Source organism: Sceloporus occidentalis, unplaced genomic scaffold (genome assembly GCF_023333645.1).
Source record: "Sceloporus occidentalis isolate IW3139 unplaced genomic scaffold, rSceOcc1.0.p SCAF_3, whole genome shotgun sequence".
Taxonomy (NCBI): Eukaryota; Metazoa; Chordata; class Lepidosauria; order Squamata; family Phrynosomatidae; genus Sceloporus; species Sceloporus occidentalis.
The window spans coordinates 166,592,695-166,610,696 of record NW_028316983.1 but is presented as its reverse complement, the minus strand read 5'-3'; the positions used below and the strand labels follow the sequence as shown (position 1 = coordinate 166,610,696).

The following is an 18,002-nucleotide window of genomic DNA, read 5'->3' as shown; positions in this document are numbered from 1 at the left end:
ACTTATTAGTCATATTTGTATTCTGACCTTTTCCTACAGAGATGCAGGGAATGTATGAGGTGGAGTGGGAGGTTAATTTACATAGTTATCCTCACTACAACCTTGCTAGAGAGGTTAGGCCCTGGGAGTGTGGCTTGCAAAAGGCCACCCAGACAATTTCATTTCTGAATTTAGGAATGATCTTGGCTTTCTCGCATCCAGAGCTGTCTCACCACAGCAGTTCATACAGTTGCCTGGTAATTATCAAGTCAAACAGTATGTTTTCCAGGGCTTGCAACAGTTGGTTGTGGTGACTTGTTTTTAAAAATTGTAAGAACGCAGCCCTCAAGTGAATGTACTCAACCACCACCTAGTGTCTCATGATTTAGCTTTTAGGGATATGGTGAAATAAATTACAAATTAATATACGCACACTATTGCTGTTTTGAATATATCTGTTCTTTAAGTGATATCTCTTGTTTCAATTTATTAGTCAGTAAAAGAAATTGCCTTGTTTTCAAGTATTTTCTTCATGTTAAAACCTGGACACAGTATAGTAATTCAGTCCAGGAAGTAGTATGTGCCAAGTGAGGCCATCAGCAGATCATCTGTGATGTGACAATACCTGTGACTGAACTAGAGTACACTCGGCCTCCCACATTTGTGGGGGTTAGGGGCGTAAAACCCCCGCAAATGTGGAAAAATCATGAATAATCCCCCCTCCCCATGGATGCCAATTAAAGGAAGGGGTGAGTGGGGGAAGAGGTCTTGTTCCTCTTTTTTTCTCTCTACCCTCCCATCCCTTTAACTGGCTCCCAGCCCCTTTCCTGGGCAGGTGGGTGCTTGCCTTGGCCAGTCACCAATCCATCAGGAAAAGAGCTGGGAGTGGGGAGGGACCTATCCCTCCCAGACCCTTTACCGGTTGGATTGGTGCCTGGGGAAGGCAGCAATTGGACCAGGAAAAGGGCGGGGTTGATGCACACACCCTTCCCAGCTTCTCCCTACTGGGCTTCCCTGCCAGAGGAAAAGCCTGGGAGGAAGGAGGATGAGGAGTGCATGCATGCATGTGCACAGTGGCCTTGGCCTCGTGAATAATCAAAACTGCAAGTGTCAAAGCCGCAAATGTGGAGGGCTGAATGTACATGGATTAATATGGGGAATGGCTGGAATGATCACAAATAAGACCATTCTCACCAAACCAGAGCCAGTGCTTCTTGCTGCTTTATCTTCCTTGTCATCTAGGTCTTCAACTTGATAATTATATGCCACCTTTAATACTCTCTGAGACAGTGTAAAAACAATTGTGGGCATAAAGGTGCTTCCACACAAAAGTCTCCAAGCTCAGCAAATAAAAAAAAAAACAATTGTGTGAGTGTTGGATCTCTCCAAAAGAAAGAAAGAAGGATGGGAAAACCCGTAAGGTAACATGGGAGGGTTAAAGGTGAAAGACACTAATGGCTGGATTCTCATGTAAAAATCCATGAATGATGAGGCAGGATGCAAATTAAAGGCTTTATTTGAAAGCATCCTAGAAAGGAGGGTAATGTGTAATGGTTTTGATACTGTGGATGGTAAGCATAACTTTTTTTGTACATATTTGTTAACCTTGACTCCTTTAGTTTGTGAAACCTGTTTCTGACAGAATAGCAGTTCTTGATTGTTCTGTTGCCTTCGGTGGTGCCCTTCCATGAATTTCACTTGTACCGGTTCCCCATCCCACTCATCCCAGAAGACCTCTGCAGCCAGTTTTGACTGTGTACTTTCTATTCAACCTCCTTAGATGTCCTGAACTGCTGTTTCTTTTTGGAAAAGCATGTTATTTATAACTTTAGTTGTAAATGTTCCCACTGTAAGCAAAAATACATAGAAGTTAACTAATGCTACAGCAGGAATCAGTCTATCAGTTCTCTTGGAGGTAAAAGAAAAAGCTGGTTGGCCACATTATTGCTATTAAAGCCTCTGCGTTTTCTTCTGCTAAACTTGTTTATCAAGGGGAGTTAATTAATTATACCATGCATATAGAAGAGCTTGCTTGCTTGCTTTATTTTTGAATTTGCACCCTGCCTTTCTCCTGCCATGGGACCCAAAGTGACTTACAATAAAACAGAAATTAGCAAAAACGATCTAGCCACGACATGACTTCATTTGTAAAACAAAACAAACAAAAAAACTCTACGCATCACAAGATAATACAAAATATGGCTGGCTGAGTGACTCTGAGAATTGCAGTTCAGAATGTAACTTTTCCAAGCTTTGATTACATCTGTATTTACCAGGAAGCTCTCTGTGGCTTCAGAGGTACAGTTTATAAGCTCACTCCTACATCCTTTCTCTCCTCCTTTACATTTTCATACTTAAATTAGGAATTGCCTGTGGATGCTTCTAGCTTTGTGATTCCTGTGGTGGTCTGGAGCTTCACCATTTAACTGTGCTCAGGATACAATCATTCCATGTCACAATCATATAGATTTCTGGAGGTTACTTCATGGTTATCTAGTGGGTGAAGTGTGACATCCAAACTGGGAGGGGATTTCTGAGCCTCAGCCTAGAAGAGTCGTGATCAACAAGTAGTTTTACTATGGTTCTGCACAAGAACAGAGATAATTGAGCCAACATCACAGACCTTCTCCCTGGAAACATTTTTCTAACAGCCCATCTTAGTGGAGTCGTCACTTCCTCCCCACACACCATTTGCCTCTAGGTTTGCACTTGAGATGGGTCAAATATTATTCCTCACAGGGCTAAATTTGATCCAGGGACAGAAACATGGTGATTTGTTGACAGGTGACTGTCCAGTGTTGTTGTTTTTCCCCTCCTTAGCTAGGGATCTCTTGAACTTTCAGCACCAGTGTTTTCAGACAGAGCAAAAGCAACAATTTAGCACTGAAGTGATGCCTATTAAAAATAGCTCTCCCACCCTTCCTCTTTAACTAATCAAAGTATTTGGTGTTTTGTATGTGTTAGTTGTTTCCAATGGGGGACGCGCAGTTATCAATAAGTTGAAACATATTATAAGACAAATCCTCTTCAATATAGTGTTTTATAAAAGGAAAAACAAAAACAATTTCTAATACAACAAATCATTTATGCCTACTTCTTTGAGTGTTGTGAAGGGTTCCACCTGAGGCAGAATTGTGTATTTCTGAAAGTAATCTGTTTTTGGGTCTAATTTCTGCCTAGGCAAAATAAAGGCAGAGGGAGACATAAGTGCTAAAAAGTCACACAATTTGTTTTCCACATTAGTTAGCAGTCTTTGTAATCCCTGAATTATATATGCAGGTTGGAATAACACTTTTCAATTGTTTTTGTTTTGTTTTGTTAGCCAATAAATGGTTCGCATGGCAGTAAAAGGGGAAAGAAATTGCTTGTTTTATTTATGAGCCTGCAACTCTGACATTTAAGAGTGTCTTGGCCTTCTTTCCTTGATGGGCAGTTTTAATGTTTTGTAATAGCTTAATTGTCTTGCATTCTTTTTTTAAGGATCAGCTACACAGTTTGTGTAAAATTATAGGGCCAAGGTTACTATTTGATTAGGGAAATCATTCTGTTGCCTTTGCTATTATTCTAGGTGCATGGTTCCTACAAAGTAAGGAGAAAAATATTGAGGACTGGCTTGCCTATAGCTTGAATTATAGCTTCCTTTATCTATACAGAGCCTATTTTTCATCCACTGTATAGACCAAGCAATGTGTTAGGGATCAGAATCTTGTGTAGTGTTGAAAATTGGGGAAAGCTTCATTACAATGGAAAGCACCTTGGTTGCCTCTATAGTCACTTACCAGAGTCTCGAAAATTGCTGGTGCTAAAAAAACCACATTGTTTTTAATAATTTCAGAGGAAAATTAGAAAATGTGTATGTTAAAATCAAGTCAGAGGCCTGATGGAACTGTTTTTGTCAGTGGACCTGAAAGGAGGGAATTAATGCAGCCGCAGCACATGAAAAATTTTTCAGATTCCCAGCATTGTGGGATATTGGATTTAGGCCAAATAGCTTGCATTCATGTGTTATTTTTTAAGAGATTAGTAAACCTGTAGTTGCAGCACTGTGGTGGTGGTGGTGGTGTGTGTATTCAGTTATGGCTTAAATCAGTCTTCCCCATCACTGAAAATGATGCGTAATATTGTACCTAAGTGGACAATCTACTTGAAAGCAAGGATAGAAATTATAACTCATTTTATTCTTGCATCAAAAATTAAGGATTTCAAAGGTGTTCTCTGTGCTAGCTGAGCTCATGAGAGTTTTGGCATATTTTCCAGGCTTTTAAAAAAAAGATTAAGTTTGATATGTTTTAAAATTTATTTAATAAATAAAGCAAAAAAATAATAATATCCCCTTCCCCTATTTTTTCTCCTAGCAATTAATTATTAATAATTTTATCAATAATTATTTATTTAATATTTTGAGGACTTTTTATTTACTTTTTTTAAAAAAATCAAGATTTTGCACAAGACACAGTATAAATGCAAACACTATTTTCTGCACTGCAAAATCAAGAAGTTATTTTTGTACAGTTTTTTTTTCTTTCTCATAAAGTCCCAAAATGCAATAGACCTCACAGGAGTTGGCCATTTTTTCCAATGGTAGTGTCTCAGTGTGTCAAAGGTATCCTTTCCCATTGAAGACAAGAAGATTAAATAAGAACTGTGACCCATTTGATAGCCCACTTTTCAACATCAGCTAAAGAAAGGAGAAAAGGCACAGCTGGGTAAGCTTGATGTATTCCAGGTTCATGAGGTGGAAATGTTTATCATAATCCCTCTTTTGGATTTATTGCTATTGTTGTTGTTAATGTTGTTGATGATGATTATGATGTGTGTGTTGTTGTGAATGGTTACATTTTAGTAATGTATGTGATTTCCTTGACTGAGGCCTAGATCTAATAGGCACACTGATGTACAGCCCAGGTCTCCATCCCTTGTACCTGGTACATTTCATCTGCTCTTGCATCTTCTTGCCCGGGTGTGTGAAGTCAGCCAGGAATGGTGTTATAACCAAGAAACCCTTGGCTGTTGTTGTGCAGCTGAAGCAAGGGTCATTAAGTATGAAGATACACGATGCCTTCTCTTGCTGTGTACTTGGAAGCAGATCTGCCCATGTAATTGGGGGTTACAATAGTGTATATACCGTGCAGGATCCTGCTCTATATCTAATATTTTATTTTCTTTATGTGCTTAAACATTCTCCTTTGCTGATAGTGCTGGTGACATTTTCTTGCTGATTTCAAAATTCATCTGATGAAGGGTAATTTATCCATACATCTAATATCCCCATATGTGTTATTTTTTTCTGTAACTGAATCTTGTGAATATATTTGTGAGCATGCATTATGATTGATCTTTTTATTACAGGTATTAGGGGGAGGGAACAGGCGGGATGGAAGGGAGGGCTTGAAGCTGCGCCTTCTGAAGATGGATTGGGACTGTGGTAAACATGTGCTGCGACCCCAATCTGCCTTGAATACAAGATCAGCTTCTTTTTTGGCGAGGGGAAAGCTGGCTTTGCTGGCCCTGCTGTGGCTCCATGGCAGTAAACGCCGCACTGCTGGAGTGTCATGAAACCGTCCATATCTGGGTAGCCAGGGACCTTCAAGCCAGCTTCCTGCCGTCATCAAGACATGAGGTGTCTAAACGCTGTGCGCTGATGATGCCCAGAAACGGGCTTTTCTGGGCTAACTGTTCCGGCCCTATATGTTGACATTTCAGTTAGCTGGAGAACATTCTCTGATCACTTTAAAAACAGTAATTGAGCAGAATCCAGTAGTACTGTGAACTGATTTGACAGAATTGATTCTGTCAGCAGAATGAGGCCTGAGAGGGAACATGCCTGCGTACTAGTCCCACAGTGTAGGTTTTCAGGCATTTTGTAAAGAGGGAGGGTGATTTGTATCTGAGCGAGATCCTTTAGAGTCTTTTTGCAGCACAGTGATGAATCTGAGCTTGTGATACTGTCATTCAGTCAAGTTTCCACAAGCCACAGGGCCCTTCTGCATAGCCACACAATCTGGCAACTGTCCATGCTGCAGCCAATGAGCGGAGCCACCGGAAATGTGCTGATACAGAAGCCCTCTACTTTATTTCTGTATTTCAAGTACTCCATTTTGTTATTATCATTTAAGGAAAATATAGGAAAATACATATTTTCACATTTTTGTGGCTTTGATTTACAGGGAAGGTCCGTTTCTTTAACAACCTTTTACCGAACGGCAAGAAACATCATGAATATGTGCTTCAGCAAGGAGCCTACGGCAGCTGAAATAGAGGTGAGAAATCTCCTAACCTTAAGGAACACTTTTAACTTGGTTTTTCCCCACCATCACCACACTTTAGAAGTTCCACTGCTCCCCAGGTAGTGCAGTGGGACCTGGGTGCTTTGGATACAGCCCTGCCTTTGCCTTTCCCATGGTCCAGAATAACTGACCATTCCACAAGAATAAGCAGTTTCTCAAGTGATGTGTAGTAGCAACAGCAGGAAAAGCACATTGAAAATTGGATCCATCAGGAAAGGAAGCTGCCTTTCCATCTCCCAAGTTGCTGAGGAGCCAGCAAAGCTCCTGATGGGAGACCATTTTCACTCCTCTTCCACTTCAATGTCTCAGTGCCCGTAGTCATATCTTTTCTGCTGCTGTTCCAGCATAATTATGTGGGCCAGTAGGATTGTGGCCAAATTTTGGAAGAATTGTAGTAGCTCATCAGCCCATTATCAAGCATGAATGCTCCTCCCTGGGCCAACCCGGTATTACATGTGGCTATGGTGGAGGACAAGATGGTGCCCTGCATTTGATTTCTTGTGCAGGAGCCAGTGGGACTGGCAGTTGCATCTTGCATCATCCATAGCACTGGAACAGCATCCTCTGTGCTTGAGGCTAGTTTAGAGGTTGCAGGGCAGTCATTGTGACACAAGCAACTGTGTGGCGCAACACCATGCCAGTCTCCTCATGACTCACCTTTGCTACCAGAGGTGGCTGCATCAGTTTGCCTAATGATGATGCTTAATAATAATAATAATAATAATAATAATAATAATAATGTCTTCATATCACACACACAAGGTGTGTGTTGTGTGTCAACTTACAGTGGCCCTAAGGCAAACCTATCATGGGATTTTCTTGTCAAGATTTGTTCAGAGAAGGTTTACCATTGCCTTTCCCTGAGGCTGAGAGCATGTAACTTGATGAAGGTTACCCAGTGGGCTTCATGGCTGAGTGGAAATCGAATCCTGGTCCATACTCCAATGTTCAAAGCACTATGCCATGCTGGTACTGAACAAAAGATAATGAATATTTTCCCAACCTTGGCATATAAGGGTTCAGTTGTTTTAGCAACCATAAAAACATATAGGATCCAACCACACTGACCATTAGTTATGTTCCACATCCCAGGGATATAATTTAGAAGAATATTTGTGTTTACAAATTAGAAAGACAAAATTGATACATTATAGTTTGTTGTGGTTGTATGCCTTCAAGTTGTTTCCGACTTATGGCAACTTCAGGGCAAAAATTATCATGGGTTTTTCTTGGCACAATTTGTTCAGAGGAGGTTTGCCTTTGCCTTCTGCTGAGGCTGAGAGCATGCGACTTGCCCAAGGTCACTCAGTGGGTTTCATGGTACATCCAACCCAGAAGGGCTAACCACTGAATATGCTCACATGATATTCCACAGGAAAGCATTGTCTGTATTACTGTATATCACCAGTGTTTAGCTGAAGTAAATAATTCCATTTTAAAGAGGTCTGTGATCTGCCACACCCAAAACATCGATTTTGGCTGAAAGCAAATGCTGTTTTAACTCTAAAGAAATTCAGATGTTGAAGCTAGGGCACTCTTCTATTGGTTGATTTGTATAGCACAATCTAATTCTGCCTTCCCCTCAATTCCAATTTTATTAACCTCAAATGTAGTATTTATTTCCCAACCACCCTTCATAAATTAGATTGGTTAGTTTTAGTGTCTGCCAAACGATAAGGCTGTCTCCTACTGCTCCTCAACAGTAGTTGTTCATCATGTATTCTTTTAGTCAGCCAGCAGAATTAGTTGTAAGTCTATATTGTGAGTTGTTGCCTTTGAGCTGATGGATGACTCTAAAGAGGTTTGGTTGATATCTTGCTCGTGGGCTCAAGGGTGTTTGGATCGTGGCTGAAAAAGAAAAAAGTCTCTGATAAACAAACTCTTTATTCAGAAGTGATAAAGATAGTATCAGAGAGCCATCATAATGTGGTGGTTTGAGCGTTAGACTATGATTCTGGACATTAGGGTTCTATTCTTGCTCAGTCATGGAAACCCACTGGGTGACCTTGGTTGAGTCACACACTCTCAGCTCTAGAAAATCCCGTGACAGGCTCACCTTAGCGTCGCCATAAGTTGGAAACAACTTGAAGACACACAAAAACAACAAGGACCGTATAAGCACTAGAGTTTTGTAGCTAACTCTCAGCAAATTCTAAACAGTGGTTGCGGCATTTCAGAAGAGCTAAGTTACAAGAAGAGAACCATGAAACAAGCTTTTCCCTCAAATTTTGCTCAGTGAACTCATTGGTGCATTTCTACCTAAATTCAGAAAAAGAGAGAACTTGTTTAAAATCTTTACAAAGGATAATGGCTGGAGGAAACATTGAGAAGATCAACACTCACTTATATATCTGTGAAAACTTTATTTGTTGTTATAGCAAGAATACTGGAGGTTAGTGGAACAGAAGGATTGCCATGTAGCAGTGCACTGTGGGAAAGTTGATACCAACACCCACGGAAGTGGCTTTCCTGTGGGAAAATCAGAACCATTCTCAAGGTAAGACTTGGTAGTATTAATTGGAGTTCTTCAAATTTTTTAATCTGCTTTCACACAGTATAATATTGGTTCACATTATTTGCAGTGCATTTTGAACTCCAGGATGCAAACACATTTTGTGTAAGTGCTGGAACTCATTCTGCAGTTATACAGTTGGACATTGATGCACTAAAGCTGTGCCTTTTAAAAACATCTTGCATGTGTTTTTTAGATCTGTACATTCTGATGCATGAGAATCAAGTGGCCCTCCAGATGCAGCCAGGCTACAACTCCCAGTAGTCCTAGCTAGCATAGACTGTGGTGTGGGGTGCTAGGAGTTGCAGACGTACTGTTTTTTGAGTGCTTCATGTGAAAAGGAGTTTTTTAAAGGAAGTGTGGCCAGTTGCTACAGGAATCTGTTTCCCTGTCTGCATCTCCTGTCACTTTCAATCGAATTCTTGTTTATTGCTTTGTTTTATAAGGAGTCACTTGTATGAACAGTTCTCCTAACTGGTTGTTTCAGTATGATCAGCAGGACAGACATTGTGGATAGTGCAATCTCTTATTCATTGGGTTAAGCTACATCATTGGTTCAGTTTAACTTTCTGCCTTCTAGTTTGCCTTTGCCCGTTCTGCTGGGGGGAGTATGTGTTTAGTGACTTAACTATAATCTAATGTGGGTGCAGACAGATGCCTAGGAACCACATTAACTGCTTAAATGTGGAAGCCGTGACTTTGTGAAAAGGCAGCCATTGGTCCCTGCCAAACCTCTCCTTTTTACTTTGCTAAGTCTCTCATCAGATTGGGAGATGTGGAACAGAATATCATCATATTGTCACTGTGAAGCAGAAGCCGCAGGGATGAGTAATTGAAGGTTCTCACAATCTTAATTAATCATGTTAATTACAATATTTTAATACCATTAAAGAAGAAAAGGCAAGTTTCATCATCTCAGTGCTTTTGGAAGATTTCTAGAACACAGGAAGGTAGGGTGGGATTATTGAACAACTGTGTAAAGTATTTCTTTTTGCACAAATTAAGAAAAGAGATTTACTAGCAGGAGGAGTGGGAACCAAAACCTGGAAATTCTGGGGAAAGTGTGTGTGTGAATGAGTATGCACTTGCCTTCATGTTGCCTGTCAACTTATCATGACCCCATAAATTTTCATAAGGTTTTCTTAGACAAAGAATAATCAGAGGTGGTTTTGTCAGTTCCTTCCTCTGAAATATAGACTACAGCTCTTGGTATTCACTGGTAGTCTTCCATCTAAGTATGAACCAGGGCTGACCCTGCTTAGCTTCCAAGATCCGATGGGATTTGGTGCTTTTAGGGTATTAGCATTAAATAATTCCTCAGGAGACTCTGCCAGCCCTTCCCCTCCTTTGAGTACAGCAGTTCACATCCTCCTTAGCAGTCTAGAGTTCTTAACAAATAGGTAAATAAATGTAGCTTTATTTTTTCCTCCTCGTGATCTGTATCTCTTAATTTAAACAGGCATGGATGGAACCTAACAGTCCTTCCTAATAACACAGGATCCATCCTGCGACATCTTGGTGCTGTGCCTGGTGAGAACATTTATTTTCTCCACATTTAATGAGACATCCTCCGTTGTGGAATTCAGAAAGAGTGTTGAATAAATCATGTTTTTTGCCACTTCCCTGGAGCTAGGCATATATACCCGCTGTTTAAAAATGAATTAATATTCAGTTAAGCTTCAGATTATGGCAGTATTTATCATCCTGTTTGTGACTCTGCTGGCCATTGACCCCTCAATCTGTTCGGCACAGGTGGGTGTGCTACCTACTGAGGCTGGGAAAGATGTGTTTTGTACATAATAATACACACAGAGGAATTCAGCTCTGCCTCTTGCATGGCAAAAAAGTGGGGAAGGGAGAAAGGTGAGAGCAAGGGAGATTGTAATGCCTGTAGCCCAGACCATGTGTGTCAGGGCACTCATTTCTCCCAGTTGTAACATGTTTGTTCATAATTCATTATGCTCATGTTAATGTTTAGTGTCAGTATGGTGAATGATCAGCATGTGTAACTTCAATATTTGTCATCCCAAGGGCACACTGCTAGGCCAATAAATGTGCAGAATTTTCTGTCGTTCTTGATCAGTGGACTCGGCAGAAAGGCGTTATTTTTTCTGTGACTGAGAAGGCAGGGCCAGGGAAGACTTTTGGCAGAAACCTAAGCAGAAAGAAGCCCCTCTGGTCTTCATTATGCCTTTGCAAGTAGCATAGGGTCCAGGTTTTGTCTTTGGCCCTTTTTTCTCTTTAAAAACACACACCCCAGGCCCCCTTCTCTATCCCCTGCAATAATTCATTATCTAGGTAGAGCTTTGTGCTTATTTGAAGGGCAGTGGGGGAATCTGCTGTGTGGCAAGGCTTCATATCTGAGCCAGATGATCTGTTGATGATGGCCCCAGACATTGACTCTTGGGCTGTCTTCTTATATTCCGTCTTTCAGTTAGAGTACAGAAGAGATCTCTCTGTTGCTTGGGGTAGATCACAGTGCTCTGCTAGCCTGATAACCAGCCTGCACCATTGCCACTGATTGCCCTGTTCATTTTTTGGGGAGGAGAGGAGGGACCTGTGAGTGACAAGCAGAACCTGGTTTTTGAACAGTCAGCATATCCATTTCAGAAGCAGCTCCAAATGTCTTTTTTGTTGTTGTTGTTGTTTCTCTTGATGAAGAACCCTGGGTTCCACGACTGAGAGCTGCTCACATAGTGCCCAGTTATAGGGAATTGTCTGCTGATCAAGTTAGTCAACACTGCCATCTATTGGAAGAAAAAAATAACTCCCAACCATTTTGGAACTAAAGTCTGACACTTCTGGAATTTGTCAGTACTAGGTCAAAATATTCACCCTCATTTACAGATATCTACAGACTTGGTATCTATCAGCTTACTTTTTTAGCATATTGCTGGTAGGCCAGGAGAAAAGTGTCTCATCCCTACGTCACCCGAAGTGTGGGATCCCTACAGAGGATGGCTTTGGCTGAAGATTGGCTTCCAACACCCTTAAACTTCAGGTGGCACCTCAAGACACTATTCTGGGTCTAGTAGTCATCTTCCCCAGCTTCCTATGAGATGCACCCGTTCTAACTCTCGTAGTAATATGCCATTATCCCTCTTGAGATCTCACCTTAGGGCTGCAAGTACTCACGCATCCACCCTCTCTTCCTGAATCAGGTCATGACATGGTCTTTTTTGGTGTCTGTGAACTCAGCTAAGAGAGTGGGAGAAGCTTGGACCTTGTCATTCATACTGTTTACGTTTGCCCATCTTTTGTGCCCAACGTGAACTTCCTGTTCCACAGAAAGCCCCCAGTTTTTGTTGAAACCCATCTCAATCCAGGAAGAGGGCATGACATACGTTGGATGGGTGCAGAATGTTCAATGTGTATATGGAGCCATCAGCTGTCTTCCCTAGATCTGACAGGCTCCTACAAGCAGGGCATCAGGGTTGGCAGGTATCTTGCACCATCAATTGGGTACAAAGTAAACTGCCCAAGCCTATCCTGTTGGGCATCATAGTTCAGTGTACTGGGAGTGCAGGATCATCTGCAGTCTCCCACTCTCTGGCACCTCATGAGGATTTTCGCAGGGCAGCCACAGGGCAACTATCATTGTCCAGCACTAGAAGTTCAATAAGTATATCTCAGCTGAGGCATCTGCAGTTGCACTGTGCTATAACATGTTCTGTGAGTCACCAGCCCACCCACATGAGCATATACTGCTTTTAAATACCCATTTTCTATTGGATCCACTGACTGAAAACTAAAAGGTTGCCATTACATTTTGCCTGGTCAGTGAAGCCAGAGGAAAGTCCAGCTTGCTGTTCCCTATGAAGGCTCTTCAATCATTTCTGCATCACCGTGGGCACAGACAGTCTTCCCCCTCAAAGCTGAAAGTTGGATGCAGTAGGGCTACTTTTGGCCACTCGTTACTTTTTTCTCACTATCAGTCCTAGTCAAATTGGTTTTTAAAACACTATAAATAAATACTGGCTGAGTCACCCTTATCCAGAACTTCAAAATCCAAAATTGCCCACATGGGTGGTAAGAGAATGACACGTTTGCTTTCTGATGGTTTGGTGTACACAAATATTGTTTCATGCACAAAATTATTAAACTATTGTATATAATTACCTTCGTCTCTGTGTATACAGTGTATATGAAACATAAATGAATTTTATCTTTAGACTTGGGTCCCATCTCCAAGATATCTATCTCATTATGTATGTATGTGCAAATACAGGTTATCCACAATCTAATCCCCCCCCCCCACACACACACACACAAAATCCCAAACACTTGTGGTACCAAGCATTCCGGATAAAGACTCAACCTGTACTGTGAATACAGATGATAATCGCGTAAATATGCATGCCATTTTCAGCTTTATGGGGAAGAGTGAAAACATTATCTGCCCCAACTGAAGTTTGTGATTCAATGCTTGTGTTCAGTGGATGCACTCACACAGTCCTGTATAGCTCAGCGTAGTGTAGTATGTGGGTGTATGCTACACTGGACCATTTACCATCACCCCAGACCTACTCTACCAAAGAGCTGCTGTAAACACCCACAACTATTCCTTGCTTGGAGGAGAGTGGAAGGGACTGCCTGGCTATGTTTCCATTTGAAGGAAAGCAAAGAGTGATTTATCCTGATTTCCCTATGGAGGGCATTCCAAAGACTGGGCACAGCCATTGAGGCCTTCTCTCTTGTTCCCACCAAACAAGGGCCTCTCCACATGATTTCAGAGCTCTAATGTACTCCTAAAGGGAAATACGGTCCTTCAAACAACCTGGTCCTAAACTGTATAGGGCATTATTGGTCATCCCCAACACTTTGAATTGTGCCCGGAAATAGACCAGCAGCCAGTAGAGCTGTTGCAACAAACTGTTGTATGTTCCCTACAGCCAATTCCAGTTAGGAATCTGGCTGCAGTTCTTTAGACTAATTGAAGTTTCTAAGCACTTTTCAAAGGCAGCTTTACATAGAGCTCATTATAATAATCCAAACAGGATGTAACCAAGACTTATATCACTGTGGCCAGATCCAGGTTCTCCAGGAATGAGCCCAGGGCAGCTGTGGCAGGAAGATGGGAATAACAACATGTGCGCAACCAAAAATAGACATGGAGATATAGGGTTAACTCACACCTGCTTATGCCACAAACAGGATGCTATTCAGTGTCTGAAAAGAAAGAAAATCCATATTTATGTGTGTGCTGACTTCTCAGCTTATTGATGCAGTGAAAGGTTATGAACAGTTGTCAAGGAATGCATATAACTAATTAGATCATGGATGTGCTAATTCTGTTAAATGGAGCCATTCTCATTTTATTTCTGGTAATTTAAATTGTCAACTGCCAACCCAAATGACATATGATTTTCAACATACTTTTTAAAAATTATCGTTATTTAAAAAAAAAACAGAAGATGTGTCTCATTAACTGTTGTTTTTCTAATCTAACCTTTCACTACTTTAGGAGTGACAATTCCTTGGCTAAATATTGGCATGGTCTTTTCTACCTCATGCTGGTCTCGGGACCAAAATCACCTTCCATATATTGACTACTTACACACTGGTGCTGATTGCATTTGGTAAGTAATCTTCAAGGTTGCCTCTTAGCTCTTCAGCACTGTTGCTCTCAGGAGGCTATGTGCCTTGCTTGAAGGAGTCTTACAAGCAAAGCCACTTTCCAAAGTGTGATCTCCTTGCTAATTCTTGTTATCTTGACACTTTCCTTCTGTAGTTAAATGGGATTCTAGAACTACCTGTCTACTATCCCTTACCAGAGGGGAGGAAAAGCATGAGCCCTCTAGAAGTTTTTGATGACAGGTTTCACTGTCCATTACCATTGACCATGCTGGATGGAGCTGATGGGAACTGAAATCCAGAAATCCAAAACATGAACTCTGCTAGTGCTTTCCCACCCTCTCTTCAAATTTGAAAAAGCTACAAAATCCTGGTTAACATATAAGAACATTTTATAATCTTATTTTTTTTATAAAAAAAACCCTACAACATTTTAGTACCTACTTAGAATTTCAAGGCAGTGTTCAATCACTTGTCATTTTTGAAACACTTTGGCCATGCACTAAAAAGATTGTAATGTGGGTGCTGGGCAAACTTCTGTAGGGAGAGCATTCCCTAATTGGGACACCATGAAAAAGCTCTTTCTGTTGTTGTCACATGCCTTACACATACATTTCTTCATCACATGCATACAGTGACTCTTACCAGTCCACTTTAGAGGACTGTTGTGTTACTACTGCAATATAACAACTGGGGGAGTCAGAGACTATGGTTTGTGCAAATCCATTCACAACTAAGATGACAGAGGTGAACCACTGACTGCCCAGGTAATAGCTCTTTCTAGGAGATTCTTTAAAAGCATCTAGAAAGGGCCCAAATTATTTGCAGCACACAGCTGGAAAGGAGCAGTCCATAGTTGCACTTAGCCATGAAAGGAGCAGAGGTCCATAGTTGTACGTAGCCATTCACAATACTTGTGTATGCATCTTTGTTCAGTTGTGTCATATAGATAGACAGTATTTGACAATAGTGCTTTGGGTTGATCTGGGGGGGGGGATTTCATATTTGATGAGTAATTTTTTAAAAGCATATATCCTTATTCATACATTCAATTTGTCACTGGGGATGTGTGGTCTATTAATGAAAAAGCCCAGATCAGCTTCATCTCTCAACTTGATGGTGAGTCCATGCTCAGTAGCAAGCCCAAGTTTGTGGGCATGTTCTGTGTGGAATGGCAGAGGTTGGGACTCTGTGGTTCCACCTGCACCTGCAGGGATCCCTGGCCAACTCTGCCATGCAGCTCAGTTGATAATAGATTTGGTCTTCACAGTGCTAACAGGGATTGCAGTCACTCTTTATTGGTATATGTAAATATATAGAAGAACTTTATCTAACATAAAGGCATTTCCTGCCAGCTAATCTCTTGAATTTAAACAAAGGCAGAGGCTGTTAGCCTGAATTCCAGCAAATACACCTGAGAGCTTCTCCCCCCCACCCCCGCATAGAAACCTGCCCTTCCAAAGAACACCTGCTTTGGTTGTCCTCACAAGCACTCCTGGGAACCTCTCTCTTTCTTGTGTCCTCCCATTCAAGCTTTTCAGGGATTCTAACTCGCTTCCTACACGGCCACCTGGGTGGTTCAGGCTCTCTTCTCCTCACTTCACCCTCCTTGCTGCCAGCATGCATCCTGAGTCCCCCATGACTCAGATTACAACTTCCAGAATCCCCTAACCAACATGGTCAGTGGTCATATTGGTAGGGTGTTCTTTTAGTCTTAAGACAAGTTGGCTTTCAAGCAGAAAATGATTAAAATTAAGACCATTTTTCAAAAGCAGGGCAGCATAATTCTTAACATACAATTACCTACTTTTTCTGTTTTTTAGAGGAATTAAAATGGCAAAATGGTTCAATGCCCTAATCTTTAGATAGTAGAGCAGCACAAGCAATTGTTACTATATTACTGTGCAATTTAGTTTTGTCTTAAACTTTGCAAGACTCCTACATTTCATACAAATAAATAGCTTTTTGCAAGCTGATGGACCGTTCCCCAAAATTGCAGCAGGCAAGTTAGCTTTTAACCTTTTCTGCTTGATTTCAGCTTTGGAAGCATAAATTCAAGCAGCTGCCATGGTATTGGCCGTTATGCTGTTCAGCAAAGAATAAATAAATCCTTTTGTTTCCCTCTCTGTGTGACAAAAAATAAACAGGTATTGCATTCCTGCTGCAGAGGAGAAAAAACTTGACAAAGTGGTACATACCCTGCTGCAAGCCAATGGCACTCCAGGGCTGGAAATGCTTGAAAGTAACGTCATGGTGAGTTGCTTTATGGTTTGTTTCTAGGGAAATCCAAGGTACTTGTTTTTCATGCCCCACAGTATATTATGTTGTATACGCAAATACAGAGGCAGCTATTAAAACGAAGGCACTGCTATTAGCATATAGTACGCATGCATATAAAGACATCAGTTGTCTAAATAAATGGGGATATTATAGTGGAGTAACTGCCTTTTTATTAATAGCTTACCTAGATGTTGCATAATGAATATGTTTTAAATAAATGGCAAGTATTAGGGTTCCTTAAAGAGGATGAGATGGGATTTGAGGGCCTCAAATATTTCTCCACTATTTGTATGATTTTGGATTTAATTTCTTTTGTTTCCTTTAAAATGAGTGGCATTGTTTTCATGCTGTTGATGATGATGGTGACAAAATGTGTTTAGGTAACATGGGCTGCAGTAGCTTGCGTGGGGGGGGGTATTGGGTTTATTTGCAATTTTTCTTCTAAATATACTTGTGCATTTGAGACTGTCAGTCACTGCAAACTTAGGAGGGGAGTAAGTTCCACTCCTCCAAGTGGGTTTTACTTCTGATATGGTTATTTTATGGAAGCTATCCTTTGGAGGGTCAAAAGGCACACTAAAATATCTTAAGTACATAAAGGTTGCCCTTTCACTTTTAAAAATGCCAAATATTATAATTCTGTATGTTACACATGTCATGTTGTTAGTAGAGGAAAATAAGTTTAGATTTGATAAAACGGTAGATGTCATATATAATTTCCTATATTTCATTCATGTTTATTCCTGGTGGATCGTCAGTTGGAAAAATCATCCCTCCCCCCTCTTTCAACATTGCTGGGGGTTAAAATCATCCCTGTTCAAAGCACTTTATGCAGTGCCTGCTGGCATGCCCATCTCATACTGCCTCCCTTATCCACAAGGTTTCTGCACCATACCAGAGCTGCCACTCACTTGGTTTCAATTAGAGATAAAGAAAGTCAGTGTTAGGTACTTCTTTGTTGTTGCTGTGTACCTTCAAGTCATTTCTGACTTATGGCAACCCTGAGGCAAAACTTATCAAGGGATTTTATTGGCAGGTTTCTTCAGAGCAGGTTTGCCATTAGCACCATGTTCTGGGTTTTCAGTTATTTCCTGTTGCATCATTTAAAGTAAAGATGGGCAATTTCATTGAGGCTAGGGTTCAGTTTTCTTTCTTGGGACCATCTGGAGGTTGCCTTCATTGCCAAAAAGCCTCCAAAATAAACATTCCTCTGCAAAGTAGAAGTAGTGACTTCTGGTTTTGAAAACTGGTATTTGGTCAATGTTAAATTGGGGCTAGGGACTCCAACCTATTTCAGAGGTGAATCACCACATCTGGTGGCTTTCAGAAGAGTCAGTCGGTCCTTTCTCTCAGCAGAAAAAGAGAAGTTT

General features: G+C 41.0%; 1 protein-coding gene across 2 annotated transcripts in view; it reads left to right on the top strand.

The window, feature by feature from the left end:
• JARID2 (jumonji and AT-rich interaction domain containing 2) overlaps window positions 1-18,002 on the top strand; it is a 245,075-nt gene that overhangs the window by 214,515 nt on the left and 12,558 nt on the right. For both annotated transcript variants that reach the window (XM_089516789.1, XM_089516790.1), the window contains exons 9-13: window positions 6,147-6,239; window positions 8,645-8,763; window positions 10,238-10,308; window positions 14,243-14,357; window positions 16,500-16,605. In XM_089516789.1, coding sequence (XP_089372915.1) covers window positions 6,147-6,239; window positions 8,645-8,763; window positions 10,238-10,308; window positions 14,243-14,357; window positions 16,500-16,605 — 504 coding nt within the window. The remainder of the gene's footprint in view (window positions 1-6,146; window positions 6,240-8,644; window positions 8,764-10,237; window positions 10,309-14,242; window positions 14,358-16,499; window positions 16,606-18,002) is intronic.